The sequence below is a fragment of the Gymnoscopelus microlampas genome (genome assembly GCF_963454915.1).
Source record: "Gymnoscopelus microlampas genome assembly, chromosome: 8".
In the NCBI taxonomy this organism is placed as follows: Eukaryota; Metazoa; Chordata; class Actinopteri; order Myctophiformes; family Myctophidae; genus Gymnoscopelus; species Gymnoscopelus microlampas.
Genome location: NC_139945.1, coordinates 44,885,778 through 44,905,133, shown reverse-complemented (window position 1 = coordinate 44,905,133; position 19,356 = coordinate 44,885,778). Strand labels below are relative to the sequence as shown.

At 40.7% G+C, this 19,356-nt stretch overlaps 2 protein-coding genes across 4 annotated transcripts; one reads left to right on the top strand and one right to left on the bottom strand.

The window, feature by feature from the left end:
- Positions 1-6,423: 6,423 nt before the first annotated feature.
- LOC311050791 (uncharacterized protein) lies at positions 6,424-15,056 on the bottom strand. The gene is made up of 9 exons (XM_084064954.1): positions 14,790-15,056; positions 11,542-11,622; positions 11,006-11,086; positions 10,699-10,800; positions 9,112-9,445; positions 8,679-8,966; positions 8,413-8,503; positions 7,178-7,444; positions 6,424-7,059 (listed from the first exon to the last, which is right to left on the bottom strand). Exons 1-6 carry the CDS (start codon positions 14,996-14,998, stop codon positions 8,826-8,828), a joined length of 948 nt encoding a protein of 315 aa, XP_083921080.1. The 5' UTR covers positions 14,999-15,056; the 3' UTR covers positions 6,424-7,059; positions 7,178-7,444; positions 8,413-8,503; positions 8,679-8,825.
- Positions 15,057-15,980: 924 nt separating this feature from the next.
- hdac12 (histone deacetylase 12) lies at positions 15,981-19,346 on the top strand. 3 transcript variants are annotated; one of them, XM_084064235.1, is made up of 8 exons: positions 15,981-16,220; positions 17,119-17,262; positions 17,351-17,510; positions 17,618-17,814; positions 18,117-18,267; positions 18,456-18,572; positions 18,679-18,821; positions 18,958-19,346. In XM_084064235.1, the coding sequence occupies exons 1-8, from the start codon at positions 16,122-16,124 to the stop codon at positions 18,979-18,981; spliced, it is 1,035 nt and encodes a 344-aa protein (XP_083920361.1). In that variant the 5' UTR covers positions 15,981-16,121; the 3' UTR covers positions 18,982-19,346. The 3 variants fall into 3 exon arrangements, with proteins under 3 accessions (XP_083920361.1, XP_083920362.1, XP_083920363.1); XM_084064236.1 differs by lacking the exon at positions 18,117-18,267 and having other exon boundaries at positions 18,428-18,572; XM_084064237.1 differs by lacking the exon at positions 18,958-19,346 and having other exon boundaries at positions 18,456-18,586; positions 18,679-18,803.
- The last annotated feature ends 10 nt before the right edge of the window (positions 19,347-19,356 follow it).

Sequence of the window (19,356 nt, the reverse complement as noted above, 5' to 3'; positions counted from 1 at the left end):
GACTTTGGGCTTATTTTTCTGTATAGTTGCTTGTAAACAAACGGTTGCGGTTTTATTTGGGCTTGTTTCTAAAGTGTAGTTGCTTATTTGGGCCAATTATTATTTAAACCAGTGATTCTCTAATATATATTGTAGATCTGCTATTTTCATATCATATGTGGCCAAGTCGATTCTTTTGGGCTTGTTTTCATAGACCTGGTTACTTATTTCTCTCACAAAGTCTGGCAACAGGTTACAATGCTATGAAACTAGCATTGTAGCCCAGTGGTACTACAGGCAAAACGTAGTGACCGTACGTCGGGCTGACGGTGAATGTCGACCGAACGGACGGAAAAACGGGAGCCATAAGTGACGGAGGGGGAGTAAAAAACGACAACGCAAGGAGCGCCGGCGCTCGTTACGTATCCTTACGTCCGACTATGAATGATACTATGAATGCACTGAATGCTCTGACGTAAAGAACGTACCAGTTCCTCCCCCCCGACGTACGTCAATTCCCATCTCCGTCTAGTATGTACGCCACTTTAATTGTGAAGGACGCACAATTTATTCATACCTATTGACTGAAAAGGGGTAGGCAGTGTAGGCTCCTACTAACTAGACCATAGGATATTATGTTAATGAGAGATGCTGCATTTAAAAAGGTCTATTCCAAAACTCTATACAGTAGGCCACATTCATTTTGTGGGAATGTTTATCATGGAATCAAAGAAATGAATTAATCAATGAAGAAGAGTTCTTCAGAGAAAACAACACCAGCGTATTTGTCAAAAACGTCTTTTAAAGTGCAAAATAAAGAATATTAGATACATTTGAATTGGCTACAACATTGATTCACTCATATTAGGCCTAACCGTATTCCATGTTTCGATGGCATAGCCCAATTCAGTGGTTCTCAACCTGTGATGATTTTGGGGGGTCCCAAGATGACAGTGAATTGACATTTAAGACCTTTTAGCAGAAAAAAGAGAAAGTAAGACCATTACTGCATCAAGAGAGTATAAACAAACACCATAAAAACTGGTCAAACATTGGCCAAATTGTCAGATAATATAAGAGGCAATACATTTGAAAATAGCAGATCTACAAGCTCACAACGCCTCGCAACATGAGGCGTTTATCTGTGGAACACAGTCAAACAAAATGTAATGCCACAACTCCTACAAGTGCTTATCAGGGTGGGGGGTCCCAAGTTCAAATATGATTATTTGGGGGGGGTCACGGCCTGAAAAGGTTGAGAACCACTGGCCTAATTGATTCCCTTTCTGAACTACAATGAAATGGTCAGAAGATCAGTTCACAAAACACCAACAGTTAGATTTTCCGGGGACAGAACAATTTCACGTGGTTAAGTTGAGGGGTGTATCCTACCCATTTAAATGGACCTTTCCATTTGTATTCTCTCAGAGTTATGGGGGTCCATAATGGATACTAAACTGGGGTGTCATTGAAATTAAAAAGTGACACAACATTTATCAGTCTGAGAAATGTCGCTGGTGCACAGTTGACAATCAGGCGACTGTGACTTGTGGAAAGTAAAGGATGAAAACCTTGACCGAGGGTTTTTATTATACTTGTTATTCTTTGTTAGTAATAGCCTACTGTTTTGAAGTTTTTATGTATTCTGATTGCAGTGGTAATTTACACAATACTTAAACATAACTAAATATAGCTAAATAAATAAATACCTTATAACCCTCAAATAAGCATCTTTATTCAGAAACATACAGAATAGTTTTTCTCACAAAACTGTATTCAGTGATGTTTATTTTCACATTTACCATGTAACACGTTGAGCACTACATTCAGAAATAACAGTATGTGCAGAAATAGAATGTGTACAGATCCAATATAAAAATATAGCTGCAAGCAGCAATGAGCGGTTTCGAGAATAATGGCAGACTGGCAGACTGTGACAGAGTGGCAGACTGGCAGACTGGCAGACTTTGACAGAGTGGCAGACTGGCAGACTGTGACAGAGTGGCAGACTGGCAGACTGGCAGACTGTGACAGACTGTGGCAGACTGGCAGACTGGCAGACAGACAGACTGTGGCAGACTGGCAGACTGGCAGACAGACAGACAGTGACAGAGTGGCAGACTGGCAGACTGTGACAGACTGGCAGACTGGCAGACTGTGACAGAGTGGCAGACAGACAAACAGACAGACTGTGACAGACTGGCAGAGTGGCAGACTGGCAGACAGACAGACAGTGACAGAGTGGCAGACTGGCAGACAGACAGACTGTGGCAGACTGGCAGACTGGCAGACAGACAGACAGTGACAGAGTGGCAGACTGGCAGACAGACAGACAGTGACAGAGTGGCAGACTGGCAGACAGACAGACAGTGACAGAGTGGCAGACTGGCAGACAGACAGACTGTGACAGAGTGACAGAGTGGCAGACTGGCAGACTGGCAGACAGACAGACAGACAGACAGTGACAGAGTGGCAGACTGGCAGACAGACAGACAGTGACAGAGTGGCAGACTGGCAGACAGACAGACAGTGACAGAGAGAGAGAGAGAGAGAGAGAGGGAGAGGGAGAGGGAGAGGGAGAGAGAGAGAGAAGGGGAGAGAGAGAGAGAGAGAGAGAGAGAGAGAGAGAGAGAGAGAGAGAGAGAGAGAGAGAGAGAGAAAAGAAAGAGAGAGAGAGAGAGAGAGAGAGGGAGAGAGAGAGAGAGGCAGTGAGAAAGAGAGGCAGTAAGAGAGAGAGCGAGAGAGAAGAAGTGAACATGCATTAATTAACAAAGTCATGATTTTTGTTCAGTAAATTATATTTGGACCGGTTAAATTGAGGTTTGAACCAGGGACCTATAGACTTGTGGGTAGACAGTGTAAAGGATAAGGATAATTCCAGGTCCGTTCATGAAAGTCCTTGCGGTCTTGTTTCCAATGAGGGCCTGTGAGCAATTAGGGGTTAAGAGTCTTGCTCAGGGACAAATTTCATTTCATCGACACATTTGCTGGCCTGGCCTGGAATCGTACCTGGGGCAACCAGGGCCTCTGGCTCCCTAGGTGGGCTCACTAACCACTCAGCTATGGCCACAGTACAGACTGAGCCATTGGATAGACAGAATTGGATTTCATATGTGGTAAGTTATCATACAGCATGGGTTGCTTATTATATACATACAAGCTCATAACGCGTCACATTGTAGATCGGCTGTATGTGGTTACTGTAGGTGTTGTATTAATAATTACATCTGCAAAGTAACAAGTAACTAAAGCTGTCATCTGCTGTAATTGCAGTAGAGTAGAGTAGTAAAGTAAAAGTACCTAAAAATTGTACTGTGCATGTGGCAGGTGTGATTGGTGATGAGTGAGAGGGGTGGATCCAATCCATGGGAATAGGGGGAATTCCAAATGATGATCACCTCAACGCATTGTTGGGGACAGGGATCGAACCAGCGACCTATGGATTCACAGGCTGCCTCTCTTCTCATTGAGCTAGAGATATGGCCTCCCTGATGGTGTCTGTTGACACTCTCACACTCTACTGGTGGAGCTATTGAATCGACAGCATCAGATAGTGAGAAAGGAGAATCCAACAACACAAAACAAAAGGGCAAATGAATTACGTCATACATTGAAAATAACTACTTTCAAGTATGCATTTCTCGTTATCTTTAACAATTGCACATGCATTGATACAGTCATGTTGTGTGCAATGCAATTGAGTTGAGGTCTGCATGAGGTGAGATTTGAACCAGCGACCCTGTGGTATCAAGGCAGATGATTAAGCCATTGGGCCAACAGACCCGAACTGATGAAAAAGGAGTTCACACACATAACACACTTTCACGCAAATTGCTCAGAAATGCTGGATTTAAATGTTTTTCAAACTGCTCAAAATTGCAGACAATCTAAGGGCGGAGCTTACTGGTCAAAGTGATAGATATGTTCCTCATTGATACAGTCATGTTGTGTGCAATGCAATTATAATGAAGTCTACCTGAGGTGGGATTCGAACCAGCAACCCTGTGGTTTCAAGGCAGATGATTAAGCTATCAAGCTATTGAACCTACACACCTGAACTAGTGAAAAGGGAGTTCAAACACATGACACACTTTCACGCAAATTGCTCAGAAATCCTGGATTTAAATGTTTTTCAAACTGCTCAAAATTGCAGACAATCTAAGGGCAGAGCTTACTGGTCAAAGTGATACATGTGTTCCTCATGAGTCAAGGCACATGTGTAAGCAGGTTTAACGGCTGTCGGCCAAACGAGGCATGACTTTTGCCTGTTTAAAGTTTGCATTTTCAAAAAATTGCTATAGCGCCCCCCTTTGACCAATTGGAGTAAGATTGGTTTCAGTGATACTTGGAATGACCTTCTACAATATTGCAAAGTGTCAAACAAATGCGAGTCTGCATGTATGTTTTAGGGGCAGATGAATAATTGTCATAAAACTGCAATTTTCATTGGCTTATAAAAAGCTTAACGTTTTCACTTATGGAAAATCTGCTTGCTCACGTCTGTCGGCATTGGTCATTCATTGATACAGTCATGTTGTGTGCAATGCAATTGAGTTGAGGTCTGCATGAGGTGAGATTTGAACCGGCGACCCTCTGGTAACAAGGCAGATGATTAAGCCATTGGGCCAACAGACCCGAACTGATGAAAAGGGAGTTCACACACATGACACACTTTCACGCAAATTGCTCAGAAATAGTGGATTTAAATGTTTTTCAAACTGCTCAAAATTGCAGACAATCTAAGGGCGGAGTTTACTGGTTAACAATTGCACATGTATTCATTGATACAGTCATGTTGTGTGCAATGCAATTATAATGAATTCTACATGACGTGGGATTCGAACCAGGAACCCTGTGGTTTCAAGGCAGATGATTAAGCCATTGGGCCAACAGACCTGTACTAGTGAAAAGGGAGTTTACACACATGACACACTTTCACGCAAATTGCTCAGAAATCCTTGGTTTAAATGTTTTTCAAACTGCTCAATATATTTCGGAATGGAAACTAGTGGAAAATAGTCGATCTACAAGCTCACAACGCGTTGCTATCTAAAAAGGTGTGAGATTGTAGATCGTCTATTTTCACAAGAAAGTATGTCATACATAAAAAACAACTACTCTCAAAAGCATTTCGTGTTATTGTCTAAACATTGCACATGTCTGAATTAACAGGGTCATGTTTTGTACAATGCAATTTAAATGTGAACTGTAATAAGTGGGATTCGAACCAGGGACCTTTGGCACATGAGACTCACACATACTGGTGGAGCTATCCAATACACAGCCTTAGACAGTGAAAAGGGAGAATCCAACCAAACAAAACAAAAGCGCGAATGAAGTACGTCATACATTGAAAAGAACTACTTTCAAGTATGCATTTCTCGTCATCTTTAACAATTGCACATGTATTCATTGGTATAGTCATGTTGTGTGCAATGCAATTATAATTAAGTCTACCTGAGGTGGGATTCGAACCGGCTACCCTATGGTTTCAAGGCAGATGATTAAGCGATCAAGCTATTGAACCAACACACCTGAACCTGTGAAAAAGGGCCTCAAACATGTATTTGACACAGTTTCATGCAAATTGCTCAGAAATCCTGGATTTAAATGTTTTTCAAACTGCTCAAAATTGCAGACAATCTAAGGGCAGAGCTTACTGGTCAAAGTGATACATGTGTTCCTCATGAGTCAAGGCACATGTGTAAGCAGGTTTAACGGCTGTCGGCCAAACGAGGCATGACTTTTGCCTGTTTAAAGTTTGCATTTTCAAAAAATTGCTATAGCGCCCCCCTTTGACCAATTGGAGTAAGATTGGTTTCAGTGATACTTGGAAGGACCCTCTACAATATTGCAAAGTGTCAAACAAATGTGAGTCTGCATGTATGTGTTAGGGGCAGATGAATAATTTTAAAAAAGCTGCAATTTTCATTGGCTTATAAAAGCTTAACGTTTTCACTTATGGAAAATCCGCTAAGTTACGTTTGTCGGCATTGGTCCAAAGTTCATGTGTATACAGTTTCGTACAGATTGCTCATAAATCCCAGGAGAAGTGATTTTTTTACTGCTTTTTACTGCTTTTCATAGAATTCGAAATGGTGGGAGATCTAAAGGTCAGAGGTCAAAAGTCAAACAGTGAAAGTTGTTAGGCATGAGGAGACGCATGTGTGCATCGAAGTTTCATGGCTGTGGGTCAAACAGGGCATGAGTTGTACCTGTTCAAAGTTGGCATATTTCAATTGAGTGCTACAGCGCCACCCTTTGGCCAATGTTTGTGAGTTTCGGGTTTTCGCCGTTTGGCATAGCCCTCTACCATATTGCCGAATTTCATAAGAAGTGACCAGGCGGTTAGGCCAGAACTGGCAAAAACGGCGGAAGAATAATAATGAAAGTGTAGAGATGTAATAGGGTTCGAAGCCTGATAGGCTCTCGAAACCTAATAACCAAGTCTATGAACCCAATGCTGTGGCACTGGCTGATGGAATCACCAGGTAGGGGATGAGAGTCTCACCTCATGTCATTCATTTATTTGTAATTACACATTTGTTTTGTATAAGAGGTCCACAATGGAAATAAGCCCTGGACTTTATTGTGTTATTATAAACTACAGTAGATGTCTATGAGATTTAAGTAAGTAGGTTGGAGAGGCTTATAGTCGGTATCAGCCAAGAACGCAGGAGTCTATCCCTGTTTCCTCCTCAATCCATCTCCTCTATCTCTGAGGAGATGGATTGCTGAGGTGGAGCACAACACCTACCATCAGCTCCCAGTACTTACCGCACGTCTTGCAGCCCCCAAGCCGTGCTACTCATGCGCTGAGTTGACGGTGGCCGGGATCGAATCCAGAATCTTGAGGTCCAAAGGAGAGTTCTCTACCAACTGAGCTACCCAGACACACACACACACAAAAATCTGAATGCAAACATTTATATAAATTAAAAAGGGGGACCAGAGCTGTTGTTCATGTTGGACTGAACTAGGCTTTAGCTAAGCTTTCTCCTTCAGAACTGTCCAGCGGCTGTAGTGCATGGAAACCCCTACCCACTCCATGCTGTTTAACAACAGTCTTCATTCGATAACCTACAAAAGGAATTATACTGTAGTCATTCCCTCATTCTAATTACAGCATAGGTGCATAGTCATAGATGGATACGGGAACATAACAATGATGAAAATATTTCATGTATATGTAAAGTACCTGTCCCCTCCGTCCTCGCCATCTGTGGAGGAACTCTCCTGTATCTGGACATGTTCCTGAGAAGGAGGTGGTGAAATGGGAGGTAAGAGTCCAAGCATTGTTGGGTCGTGAGACCTGATTGGTCTTCTTCGTGAAAGTCCTTTTCCAGACTGCAGCCGCCGTGTAACGATGGCTTTTTGAAGGCGAGGGATGTAAGCATAGTCCTTTTTTGTCTTCGCGGAGGAACGGCTCCACTGCTGTGCCTTCTTGTTCCACTTCTTGCAGTGGCTAACAGATGTTGCAATACACAGTACATTGTTTTTATTCACATCAAGCTTCCATGCTAATAACACAGTAGAGCCCGACCGATGACAGATTTTTGCATCCGATGTTAACTCTTTGACTGCAAATGACAAGATTTCTTGTCATATATTGCTAAGGCAATGACAAGAATTATAAGATTTTGTGTTTTCAGTGGTTTTCCACTAGATGGCGCTGTTCGCTCGCCTATGGGTCACCGTTTGGCTCCCAGTGAAAGAGAGAAGCAGCAGGTCACGTGATCACAAAAAAAACTGCCCCTTCACTTCCTTGTCTTTCGATTTGGAGGAGTGTTTTTTTCTCTGTTTCAGTTGCTTTTTGGCAAAACTGCCCATATCTATGGAATGGATGATCGCGGGGGCACGGTCCCCCCCCCCCCCGATTCTACGAGACTCGGATACGTCTTTTAAAGCGATCGGGGGATCAATCATATTGATTGATTTTTCAAAGGTTACAAAAAGTTAGTATATGCGTATATAAGTGAAATAAATGAAATAAAATGTAACTTCAAATATACGATGAACCAGAAAACAAGTACATAAAACATAAATACATAATATTGTTTTTAAAATTGCAGATCTACAAGCTCACAATGCATCACACCCCAACACATTGAGAAGATTGTAATCTCTGCTACTTTTTAACATTTTTGCCTATGCCCGAAGTAGGGACACCAGGTTGAAAGCATTAAAAAAAAAGCAAGCATTATGAGCTTGTAGATCAGCTATTTTGAATTTTCTTTTTTGGGACAATTTTTGCCTATAATTACATGTCCAAAATAGGGAGGCCAGGTTGAAATTGGTAAAAAAAAATCGTCTGCATAATTATCAACGCCGATTATGTCAAATAATGGCCAAATAGATATATCGGTCGGGCTCTATAATACAGAAAATGTGATGATACACAAGATCGTCTGGTAATGAATATGGTTTACTTACATCATCTTTCCCTTCTTGTTGAGCCTGAGAGGTCTGTTGTCGTGGTAGATATTGTCGAGGGCAGCCAACAAAGTCCTTACTTCATCATGCCCTACAAAGAGTACAGTTTAGTTTAGTATATTTGAAAAGTCCTAACACAAGTTAAAACAATTCGAGAATATAACACAATAAAGTCCAGGGCTTATTTCCATTGTGGACCTCTTACACAAAACAAATGTGTAACTACAAATAAATGAATAACATGAGGTGAGACTCCCATCCCCTACCTGGTGAATCCATCTTTCCATCAGCCAGTGCCACAGGATTGCTTTCAGTGATTTTTCTCCTCTCCTCATGCCAGAAAGATTTGATTGTGTCAACACAGTACTCATCCTGTATGCGGTAGAACGTGCTCTCATCCACAATCTGCATGTTCATGAACTTGAACAGGAGTGCAATCTGGGTGTAATTGTTACCAGACAGTAGTATATTTTCAGGAAATCTCCAGCCTGCATACCAAATTTGAATGTAGGCTGCGAGTTCCACTTCCACAGTAGGTGTCCATGGGAACAATTCTATAGCAAACAGAAGGGAATGGGGGTAATATGTTGATTACACTGTAAGAGTGGCAAGCATATACACTTGTGAACAACGAAAAGGGAAAAGAAACATCTGTAGTAATGGGATGTCACAAGGACACATACAGTATAATAGTCTTACCCATTCCAAAACATGTCCTGTGCCCCTTTTCTTTATGTTGACCTCTAGTGGTACACCATCACATTGCACACCCAACCTAGTGTCGCTCCAAGTGCACCTGGTAACAGGAAGTTGCATGGTCCTTACAAGCTGCATCAAGCTTGCTTCAAACACGATGAATGCACTCTGACCGACAATATCATCTTCGCGCTGGACCTGGAGGTGTTCAGGGAAGGGCATCTCATCTCTGCCATCAGGTTCAAAGATGTCAGGTGGAGCACCATGCACAGTATCCTCAGGTGCAGTGACAGGGAGGCTCTCAATGTCAACTTCTGTCTTCAGTGACACACTGTTCCTGTGTTGTACAATAGTTTGGTGTGAAAGGCAGTATGAACTTATCTTTCAGAAGAAACATGTAGGTACAGTCCACTGAAATGGTAAATAACTACCTCTGTGTTTTCCCCATCAACTGTATTTGTACTCCTGGTCAAACTAACTAAGGAAGCTTTGCCACAATATAGTTGCTGTGTTTTAGTATTCAAGCCGCTGAATAAATTGTATCACTGACAATATTACCTGAAAATCTAATCTGGAATGTTTGTGGATAAACATATCTGGATTACCAGGTCACTTCATCAGGGGAATGTGATCAAGCAACAGCAACTGGTAAGATTCAACACTATTACTTGAAAAATATATCTGCACAGCCGCCATTTATTTTAATAGAGACAACACATGTTTCGACCTACATGAGGTCGTCAAGTGCAATGAAGATTCAACATTATCCCACACCCCACCATAGCCAAATAGAAAAATGCACAATATGGACAAGGTCAGTGTAAAATAAATGTTACTCAGTAAAAATGAATACATGTAAATTAATGAATGTATACATGCACTCTGCAAGTTTGGGTTGGAAGAAGCTTGGATATGTGCAAAGGTGACGAGCATTGGAGTGTGGGTGCTCATTAATCAGATAGCACCATATGCGCCATGCAGCAATTGCTTGTGAGTCTTATGATTATGAAATAGAACACTGTATAGGATAAACAAAAGCCGGCTACATACTTCCAACCGAAGTTCGGAAGTTTGTTCGGACAGGGTAGGCAAGAACTACAAAAGGTCAGTCAAGTCATTCAGAACTTCAACAGTGCCTCTCAGAACTTTGTGCAGCTGTTGTTGAACCTCTGAGATGTTCTGAAAGTTCAGACAGTGTGAATGGTCAGACATTCAAGGTGGCCGTGATATAATTAGTTTTGTTTCCACATGCTGCCCAAGGCTTCATTCTGCCAGCAGTGAAAGCAGCGATAGTTTTGATGAGGCAACATCCAGGAGGGACTAACACCTCTGTAATCCCTCTCTGTGACCATGCATAAACAAAACCTGTTCAATCTTGACAAAACCTCTATGTCAAATTTCCCACAGAGATTCCAGTGCCGGCTATACACTGCTTCAGTGGCTCGAGCGGACAAACCTAGCGAGCCACGGTGTTGCTGGACATATTCATTGAGCTATATGAGCATATTACCGAATGGCCGGGGTCTGGTGTTCAGAACTCAAAGTATGTAGCTGACTTAACAGGCTGACTAATTACATAGGAAATCATACCGTATGCAAACACTGGGGACATAATCATCTTCTGAGCTATCTTCACTGTCCTCATCTGGAGCAGCAGTAAACCGGTACTCAAGATCTTGGATGTCATCAGTTCTGTTAAACCAGAAATAGTAGTCATTTCAGTATATCATGTTGGCAACTAGTTGGCACATGAAATAAGATCATTCACTTCATCCTCACTGTCTTTGTCCCTAAATGAGAATAATCAAACATTATTTACAAAATGTGACTGTTTAACACAATAAAACAATGTTCTGATAAATACAGCAACTATTCTATAGACAAGTCAAATCTTTACCTTTTCTCCATGACATCCACATCTTCCAGTTCCACTTCCACTTCATCGTGGTCACTATGACCAGAAAGGCCAGTTTCCTTCCTGTAGACACAAAAGAGCTGTTTTTGCAGACTTGCAATACAAAGTTCAATATTAGCAGTTCAATATTTCAAAGCTGTACAGGCTAGATTGACACATTATACCCAAATGTGCAGTGCACACACACACACACACACACACACACACACACACACACACACACACACACACACACACACACACACACACACACACACACACACACACACACACACACACACACACACACACACACACACACACACACACACACACAAATAACAGTGTAAACAATGTAAACAAGACCGCAAGGTCCGTCCAAAAAAGACAGCAAGGACTTTTTTGGACGGACCTTTTAGACAAAGTTTTATAAATGTAATTGTGATGTTTACATTTTTTGCCAAATAAAATGTCCAATCAATCAATCAAGTGCCCTTGTGTTTGGAACATACAGTTCTATTTATTTTCCCAACTAGTACCTTTCAGATTTGACAAGCACCCGTTCCCCCTTGGCTGGGGGTGAAGCAGCAGGACCGTTGTACAGGGATAAACGGTCGTAACTGGAAAAAAATGAAATTAGAATATAAATAACAGTTTAGGCATTTAGCACACTCCTATCCAGAGCGACTTCCAAGTGTGAAATTTGGAAATAAGCAGAGTAAGCATGGGCTTGCTCTACTCGATAAACAAGGTAAATATTTACATCAATAGATTGCAGCAGCAGAGAGATCAATGTAGTGCCTTGAAGAAACTTGGATACCAGGTAAGCAATGAACCTAGTATCTGTCTGAACAACATGCTATCTGTCTAAACAACATGCTATTTAAACATGTAATTTACTATCATGCTATCTAGTACATCGCATTGATTCTTAACATTTTATGATCAAGCAAAAATAAATCTAAGAAACAAAAACATGAGAACAAGTAACCAAGATATCTGCATTCTGCACAGTAACATAGCATCAATAAGGGATATACAAGGAGAGTGAAGTGCAAGGAAGGGGGTGAGGTGGAGTCTGAAGAGGTGAATCTTCAGACTATGGCGGAAAAATTGGGGGTAAGTCTACAGTTCTGACTGCAATGTGCATGGGGGGATTATTCCATAGTTTGTAAATCATAAGAATCAATCTAATCTGTTGTGTGGGAAGCTGGGCACGAGGGTGACATTTGTTATTGCACATACTCCCAACTCCATTGGATCCTCAAACTGTCCGTCAAAAACAAACAACTCCCCCCTCCTCTCATGCTCTCCACTGCTGCATACTATATATACAGGGTTTTTGCCACAGTTTTCACTGTGTAATTTCAGCGTTAAACCAATATGCAGGATGTGACTGAATATCACTCATGTCAGACTGCATTCATGCTTTACCCTCCACCTTTAGCAGAGACTAAGTGAACAGTCATTTGCTCTCGGCTCTGGTCACCGTTTTGCGGGGTGTTTTCACCAACCCAGTGACTGGAAGGTTTAGGCAACACACAACACACAACAGTGTAATAATAAAATGTTGATGGATAGGTAAATGCAACTGTGGTTGTTATTGTTAGTGCAGTAGGCTACAGATTTTATAGGCTACAGATTCTATTATTCATTAATGTATTTTTTTTATTGATATGCCATTTATTTATTGTTAGTGTGCCATGATTGCTTTTGTTAAATACATTTAGTATTGAGTATTGAGGCAGAATTGTTTGTTGTACTCAACTGTAGAAGAACAACAGTGGTAACAGTTAGATCCATGGATGTTTCCAATGCATGTTAAAATAAAAGTTGTTTAAGTACAGTATTCAGCTTGATCTATTCTTAGTATATGAGGATAGCGCACACCATAAATAGCTGATCTCCAAGCTCACAATGCGTTGTGATGTGTTGTGAGCTTTGAGATTCATTGTCAGCTGTTCTTATCAATGATGGACAAAACCTCCTAACTCCACTCAATGATGGACAAAACCTCCTAACTCCACTTGAGCTGGATTTGGGTAAAGTGGTGATAATATAATGACACATGCAAGTATCTGATAATATATAAAGTCACAATACCAAGTTTGATGAGGCAGTATTGCTTTGTTTTAAAAATATAAGGTTTTCTTCATTTTCTGAAAAATGTATATCTTGTTTTTCATTTCCTGAACAATTACCATTTTGGAGTTAGCTGGTTCTGGCCGGACAGCAGAGATATGACTACATTGGTGAGAAAAAGGGTATTGGCTACTCTAAATTTCAGGGGGAAAAAATAAGTGGTCCTCTAGTGAGCACGTCGGAAGGCCACTAGCCGCAAGCAACTCTAGATCCTATTTTTAATATCTGGAATCTAGAGTTGCAACACCAACCCTTAACAGCCCATTCACCCAAACAGAAAGGTCCTATCTGATTGTATGAAACAACATTAAACTCACCAACATTGAAGCTGTACGGAAAGCTTGAATTATCCTCTATCTGCAAATATATATATTAAAATCCACCGTAGACATGTTGTGAGTGACTTTCTGTCAAGACATTTCATGCAGGTGATCATGTTGGAGTTTGGAAGCACTTGTTTTCAATAACACAACGTCCTGCTGCCTCCTGCATTATGTGCTATTTTGAAACAGGTATTGAGTGATTGAGTGATTTCCAACAAACGCTTACAAAATCATAACACTTGGGAAAATAATCACCTGCACGGAATTTCTTGACAGAAAGTAGCTCATAACATGTCTACGATGATTTTTTATGTAACAAAAACTTGACAGATACAAAGAGGTCCAAGCTTTCCATACAGCTGCACTCTGGGTGAGTTTAACTTGGTTTAATACAATCAGATAGGACTTTTCTGTTTGGATGAATGGGCTGTCAAGGGTTGGTACTGCAACTCTAGATTACAGATATTAAGAGTTGCTTGCGGCTAGGATGCCACCACATATATCTAGATTATTGTTGTCATGATTGCATAGATGCACGTTTGTAATAGGGTTACAGCTGCATACATACATTATAATTTAGAGATCAATGTTTCAAACTATAGCCCTTTTCGGAACTCCGTATACCTTTTTTTGTATTTGGGAATCGGGATGACGGTATCCAAATACAAAAAACGTTTACAGAGATCCGAAAGGGCCTGCGTTTCTAACGAGCCACACACTAAACAACATTGTGAAAAGGTACATGATGATGCAAAGTTACGTTTCATCCAACACATTTAAACCCAGTGGACCAGTGTTGCCATGTCCATTTATTATAAGCGACTTTGGGCTTGTTTTTATAGTCGCCTGTAAATATTGGTAGTTGCGTTTTTTTGGGCTTGTTTCCTCAGTGTAGTTGATTATTTGGGCTTTTTTCCTAATGTTGTTAAACATTTTCATGTCATGGACCCCCAAATGAATATGTATTTGTCCACAGACACCCCCCCCCCCCCCCCCCCCCCCCCCCCCCATCTGAAAATATTTTGTGCCAGACACCCCCCCCCCCCCCCCCAACACAAGATTTGTGCTGTCAAAATAAAATATTTTAAAAATGTTCCAAAATTACCTCTTTTTCTCTTGAAGATATTTTTTTGTCTTTTTTTGAAAATAGCAGATCTACAAGCCATTTTCAAATGGCCGTAGCCTAGTCGCTTCTTTTGAGCTTGTTTTCATAGACTTGGTTGCTTATTTCTCTCGCAGAATTGGGAAACACTGGTCTGGACTGAGTGTGTGAGTCTGTCACAAAAGTAACACAATGAAGCCTATATTTTAGAGAAACTTACCAGTCCAAAAGATAACTAGCAATATCTGCATCCGTGGTGAAGTTCTTCTCCTCCTTCACCTGCCTCCACCTTTCTAAGGCACAACCAATGTAGATCTGTGACTTCTGCCTGTTACGGTCAAATTCACCTTCTGTTCTTTTTCTTTGTTTTGCTTTTGGAGCATTACTTTGTGTGAGTTGTTGTGGTCTCTTTAGTGTCTGCTCTGCCATGTTGGAATCTATTAGAACCGTTTAGTCTAAGCGTAGTGTTGGCTCACCTAACTCATACATGTAGCAGACTGTGTCTGTGTGTACCATTTGAAGAGACGATAGTGTAGTTGTTTACTTTTGTTGCTGCCATACATTTCCCGGGAAACAAACAGAACACATTTTCCTGTTCGAACGCAACGCACTTCCTGTGAGTGCCTGACGCGAGGGTGGGCGGGGCAGACCATAGACACGGAGCAGATCCTCCAAAGCACTAAAGCAGGGGTCTTCAACAGGGGGTCCGAGACCCCTAGGGGGTCCTTAGAGTTACTACAGGGGGTCCGCCAAATCTTTGTGTGATATATATTTTTTTTACCATAACCACTTGAACCCTAGCATCCCTTTTCTGAACATAACTTTAGCCAAAATTGCAGATCTACAAGCTCACAACGCCTCCCGCTGCTTGTAGATCGGCTATTTTTGGCAAAGAGTTATAGGTGTAGAGGGAAAAAAGAGCAGACCAAGTAAACAAAAAAAGTTTAACCTGAATTCTAGAATTCAAAGTACAAAAGTGTTCAAAATATACTTAAAGTACCAAAAGTAAAAGTACTAAACTATTTGAAAATAGTAGATCTGTCGCGATGCGAGGCATTGTGAGCTTGTAGATCTGCTATTTTCAAATAGCCTATGTCTAAAGTGGTTAATGTATGTTTTATAATATAATAATTTATATATGAAAAGTAACTAGTAACTAAAGTTTTCAAATAATTGTAGTGGAGTAAAAGTACAATATTTGCCTCTGAGATGTAGTGGAGTAGAAGTAAAAGTATTGGAAATTGGAAATACTCAAGTAAAGTACAAATACCTCAACATTTTACTTAAGTAAAATGTACTTAGAGACTTCTCACCAGCACTGTGTGTGGTTATTCACACTCCATGACAGGTGATGGCAGTATAGTTCTTCAGAGAAGACAGAAGATAAAACACATAACACACCAGGAGCAGACTCGTCGGCAGACGTGTGTTATGCGTACTCCATAACTACCTTGAATAATAACTATAATTATATAACTTATGATCTTATGATGGACATGACAGCCAATCTCCTCTCATGTTAGACTACACCAGCGACTGGCCTATCTGAAAGATGGCCCATTTTAACCATCTATTGTCTCGACCTCTGGTGAATGTAGGGGTCTTGGCTGGTCCACCTCTAACATTCTACAGATGTCTCCGCGCTGGAAAAGTAAGATCAGTGGAAATTGTCTCAATTGTCTTAGAACAGAATATATTTTGCAGCAGAAGACAGGCTGCTACTGTAAGTAGCATTGTTGTGCTTTGCGTTGTTCCGACTGACTGAACAGCCTCACAGCCTATACAGTACGTCACTGTTTCATAACGTGGGGTCCGGGGACCCCCAGCCCACCTGCATTGGTTCTCGAACTTTTACAGCTGAGCCATAATTAACCATAATTGAAAATATCCATCTAAGTTTTGAGCTTGTAGATCTGCTATTTTCACTATTCTTAAGGTTGTTGTTTTTTAATGTTTTTGTCTGAAATTGTTGGATAAAAAAAATAAAACAATACAACATGTATATTTGAAAATCTTTTGAAATAATGAAAAAAAAGTAGGAAATGCAAAAAAGGGAATATTAGTGACCCATAAAAATGGGTCACTTGAAACACTGTTCTAGTGGGTCCCCAACTAAATGATTGATAGAACCAAATAGGACCACATGTTTGTGATTCTCACAGACACTGAGTAGTGAGTACTTTACAGTCCCAGAGATAACAATCAGATGCAGCTTACGCAGGTCTGTGGCTGATTGATTGATTGATTGATTGATTGGTGTACTTTATTTAGTAAGACATGAGAACAGTACATAACAGTACATGGAAGTACAAATTCACAATACAAGGTCTACTAAACTGGATAGCTCATTAAGCTTGTTTAAGATGAGATCCCCATGCACACAAATCATGATGACATATAAGAGACAGACAGATATACACACTACTATACAGAATGTCATACAATCAGTTTACAGGTTACTGGTATGAAGAGTGAAAAATATGTACTTAATGCATGTACTTAATGCATAATATGAGATCCTTGAAATGACTGGTCTACATGTTTCACAGATATGTGAAGAATCCACAGCAGTTCCAATAGTTCACCATAGCAAGTATGTGTGTGACCTCCCAGCCAACCACCGGTTTCCTATGGGCAAGTTTCCCCGTGTGCTAGATGTTCTACTCAAGGATCAAGTTATTACTGATAAACAGGTGTGTTATTCACAACTATAATAAACAATCAGTATTATTATTATTAAAGTCACCTGCACATTTTCCTGAGTGTGTCTTTTTGTCTTAGGTGTGGGTCCCTGAAATTGCCTCTCAAAAATTACTGAGCTGTGTGCACACTCATGAATACTTGAACAACTTCATAAATGGAAAAGTCAATGAAAAAGAACAAAGGAGAACAGGTTTCCCATGGAGTGAAGGCATAGTCAGACGCTGTCGATATGAAACGGGTAAAAACTATTTCAGCCGTCTGCATAATGTAGGCCTACATGTATTTACATTTGGATGTTCTGAGACACAGCTCCACACAAACTGATCATTACCTTGTTGTGCACAGGTGGGACAGTCCTGGCTGCAGAAATTGCCCTACAGAGGGGACTCGCTTGTAGTACTGCTGGGGGAACCCATCATGCTTTTCCAAGCTATGGTTCAGGGTATTGTCTTCTCAATGACCTAGCAGTTGCAGCCAAATACCTGATGGATAGCTCTGTGTCCAGGAGAAAGGTTCTCATTGTGGATCTAGATGTGCATCAGGTATGTTTACACTGCCTTTTGTTTTGCTGTATTAAGTAGAGGCTTTTGTGTTATGTGGAACATTGCATTGATGCAAATGTTACATATTGCAGGGTCACAATCAGAGAATACTTTTTGGTCATAGGTGCAAGGAAACACAAGTGGACAACATAATGTGTTATATAGGCATTAGGCAAGTCAGAGAGCTGCAGTAGTATGAGCATGCAATATGTACAAGATCAATGGCTGATTAATGGTAATACAGTTGTCCACAGTACAACATTGTATTGTGGCCTAAATTTGTACTTTGGTGGATCTAACAGGGGGATGGCACTGCTTTCATTTTTGAAGAGGAACCGAATGTTTTCACCTTCTCCTTGCATTGCGGGAAAAACTTCCCCCTCCGTAAACAACAGAGTGACTTAGATGTCAGTGTTGAGGATGGATTGGAAGATAAAGACTACCTTTCAACAGGCAAGTCCTCAATCCCACAAAGAAACTTCTGGTGTAAAAACCTGAAATGCATCCAATGAAATGGTAGAAATAACATGTACATAGAAGTGTGCTAATGTAAAATAACTTGTGCCATTTTATGAAATCTTGTTTTTTACCATGCATGCATGATTATAAAAAGGCGACTGGTTTTATGGATGTTGGAACAGTTGAGGCCCACCTTCCTTGGCTGTTGGATACCTTTCGACCAGATCTGGTGCTGTATGATGCTGGCGTAGACCCTCACTGGGAGGATGAACTGGGGAGACTCCGTCTCACTGACCAGGGTGAGTAACAAGATGTGAGCTCAACAATCAGAATGTGTAGTTGATTCGTGATTTTTGAACTGGAATGTAGACATTAAAATGCAAGAATGACTCTTATGTTCCCCAGGGCTGTATCAGAGAGATTTGTATGTGATGAAGACCGTGGTGGCCAGAGGTATTCCTGTAGCCTCAGTAATAGGAGGAGGCTATTCCAGAGACATCGATAAGCTGGCCCTCAGGCATTCCATTGTCCACAGAGCAGCAACACAGGTACATGGATTTAATACCTCTGTGAAAATCGTACGATTAGATTCTGATTCCTGAATGTTTTGTTATTATTTGTTCAATGAAACATTATATGCTAGATAGATCTTGCAAATTACAATAATCAGTTTATATGTTACAGGTATGGAATGAATTCAGAACGTAGCTCTCCATCTCCTGAGTCCTGGCTCAAGAAAATCCTGAGGAACATAACACATTACTTGGGAGAAAAAAACACTGTTTTGTTCGTCTGAGAGTAAGATGTTGTGGGTACATCAGGCACTTTCACCAATTACCTCAATCAATAAATACTGCAGACACATTTATAAGCTAACCATGGTACTACAGGTATGAACAATAAATACCTAACTATTTAACTATTGGTTTGTCATTGATCATTCATCTAATTACTAGACCGACAGAGAGTTCATATCACTATGAATTAAACAACAACCAACTTAGTAAAAATCTTTAATAAGGAAAACCAAATGCAACAAACTCCAAATAGTTACATAGATTCACATGAAACATTAAGCCTAAT

Bases quoted from the DNA above. Each gene is read 5' to 3' on its own strand.
- LOC311050791 (XM_084064954.1), bottom strand. From the start codon at position 14,998: ATGGCAGAGCAGACACTAAAGAGACCACAACAACTCACACAAAGTAAT. The intron at 11,623-14,789 runs GTAAGTTTCTCT...ATTTTTTTCCAG, and splicing joins GCTAGTTATCTTTTGGACTG to TTACGACCGTTTATCCCTGT. The intron at 11,087-11,541 runs GTACTAGTTGGG...TTGTGTCTACAG, and splicing joins GTGCTTGTCAAATCTGAAAG to GAAGGAAACTGGCCTTTCTG.
- hdac12 (XM_084064235.1), top strand. From the start codon at position 16,122: ATGGCCCATTTTAACCATCTATTGTCTCGACCTCTGGTGAATGTAGGG. The intron at 16,221-17,118 runs GTAAGATCAGTG...CATGTTTCACAG, and splicing joins GATGTCTCCGCGCTGGAAAA to ATATGTGAAGAATCCACAGC. The intron at 18,268-18,455 runs GCAAGTCCTCAA...ATGTTGGAACAG, and splicing joins TAAAGACTACCTTTCAACAG to TTGAGGCCCACCTTCCTTGG.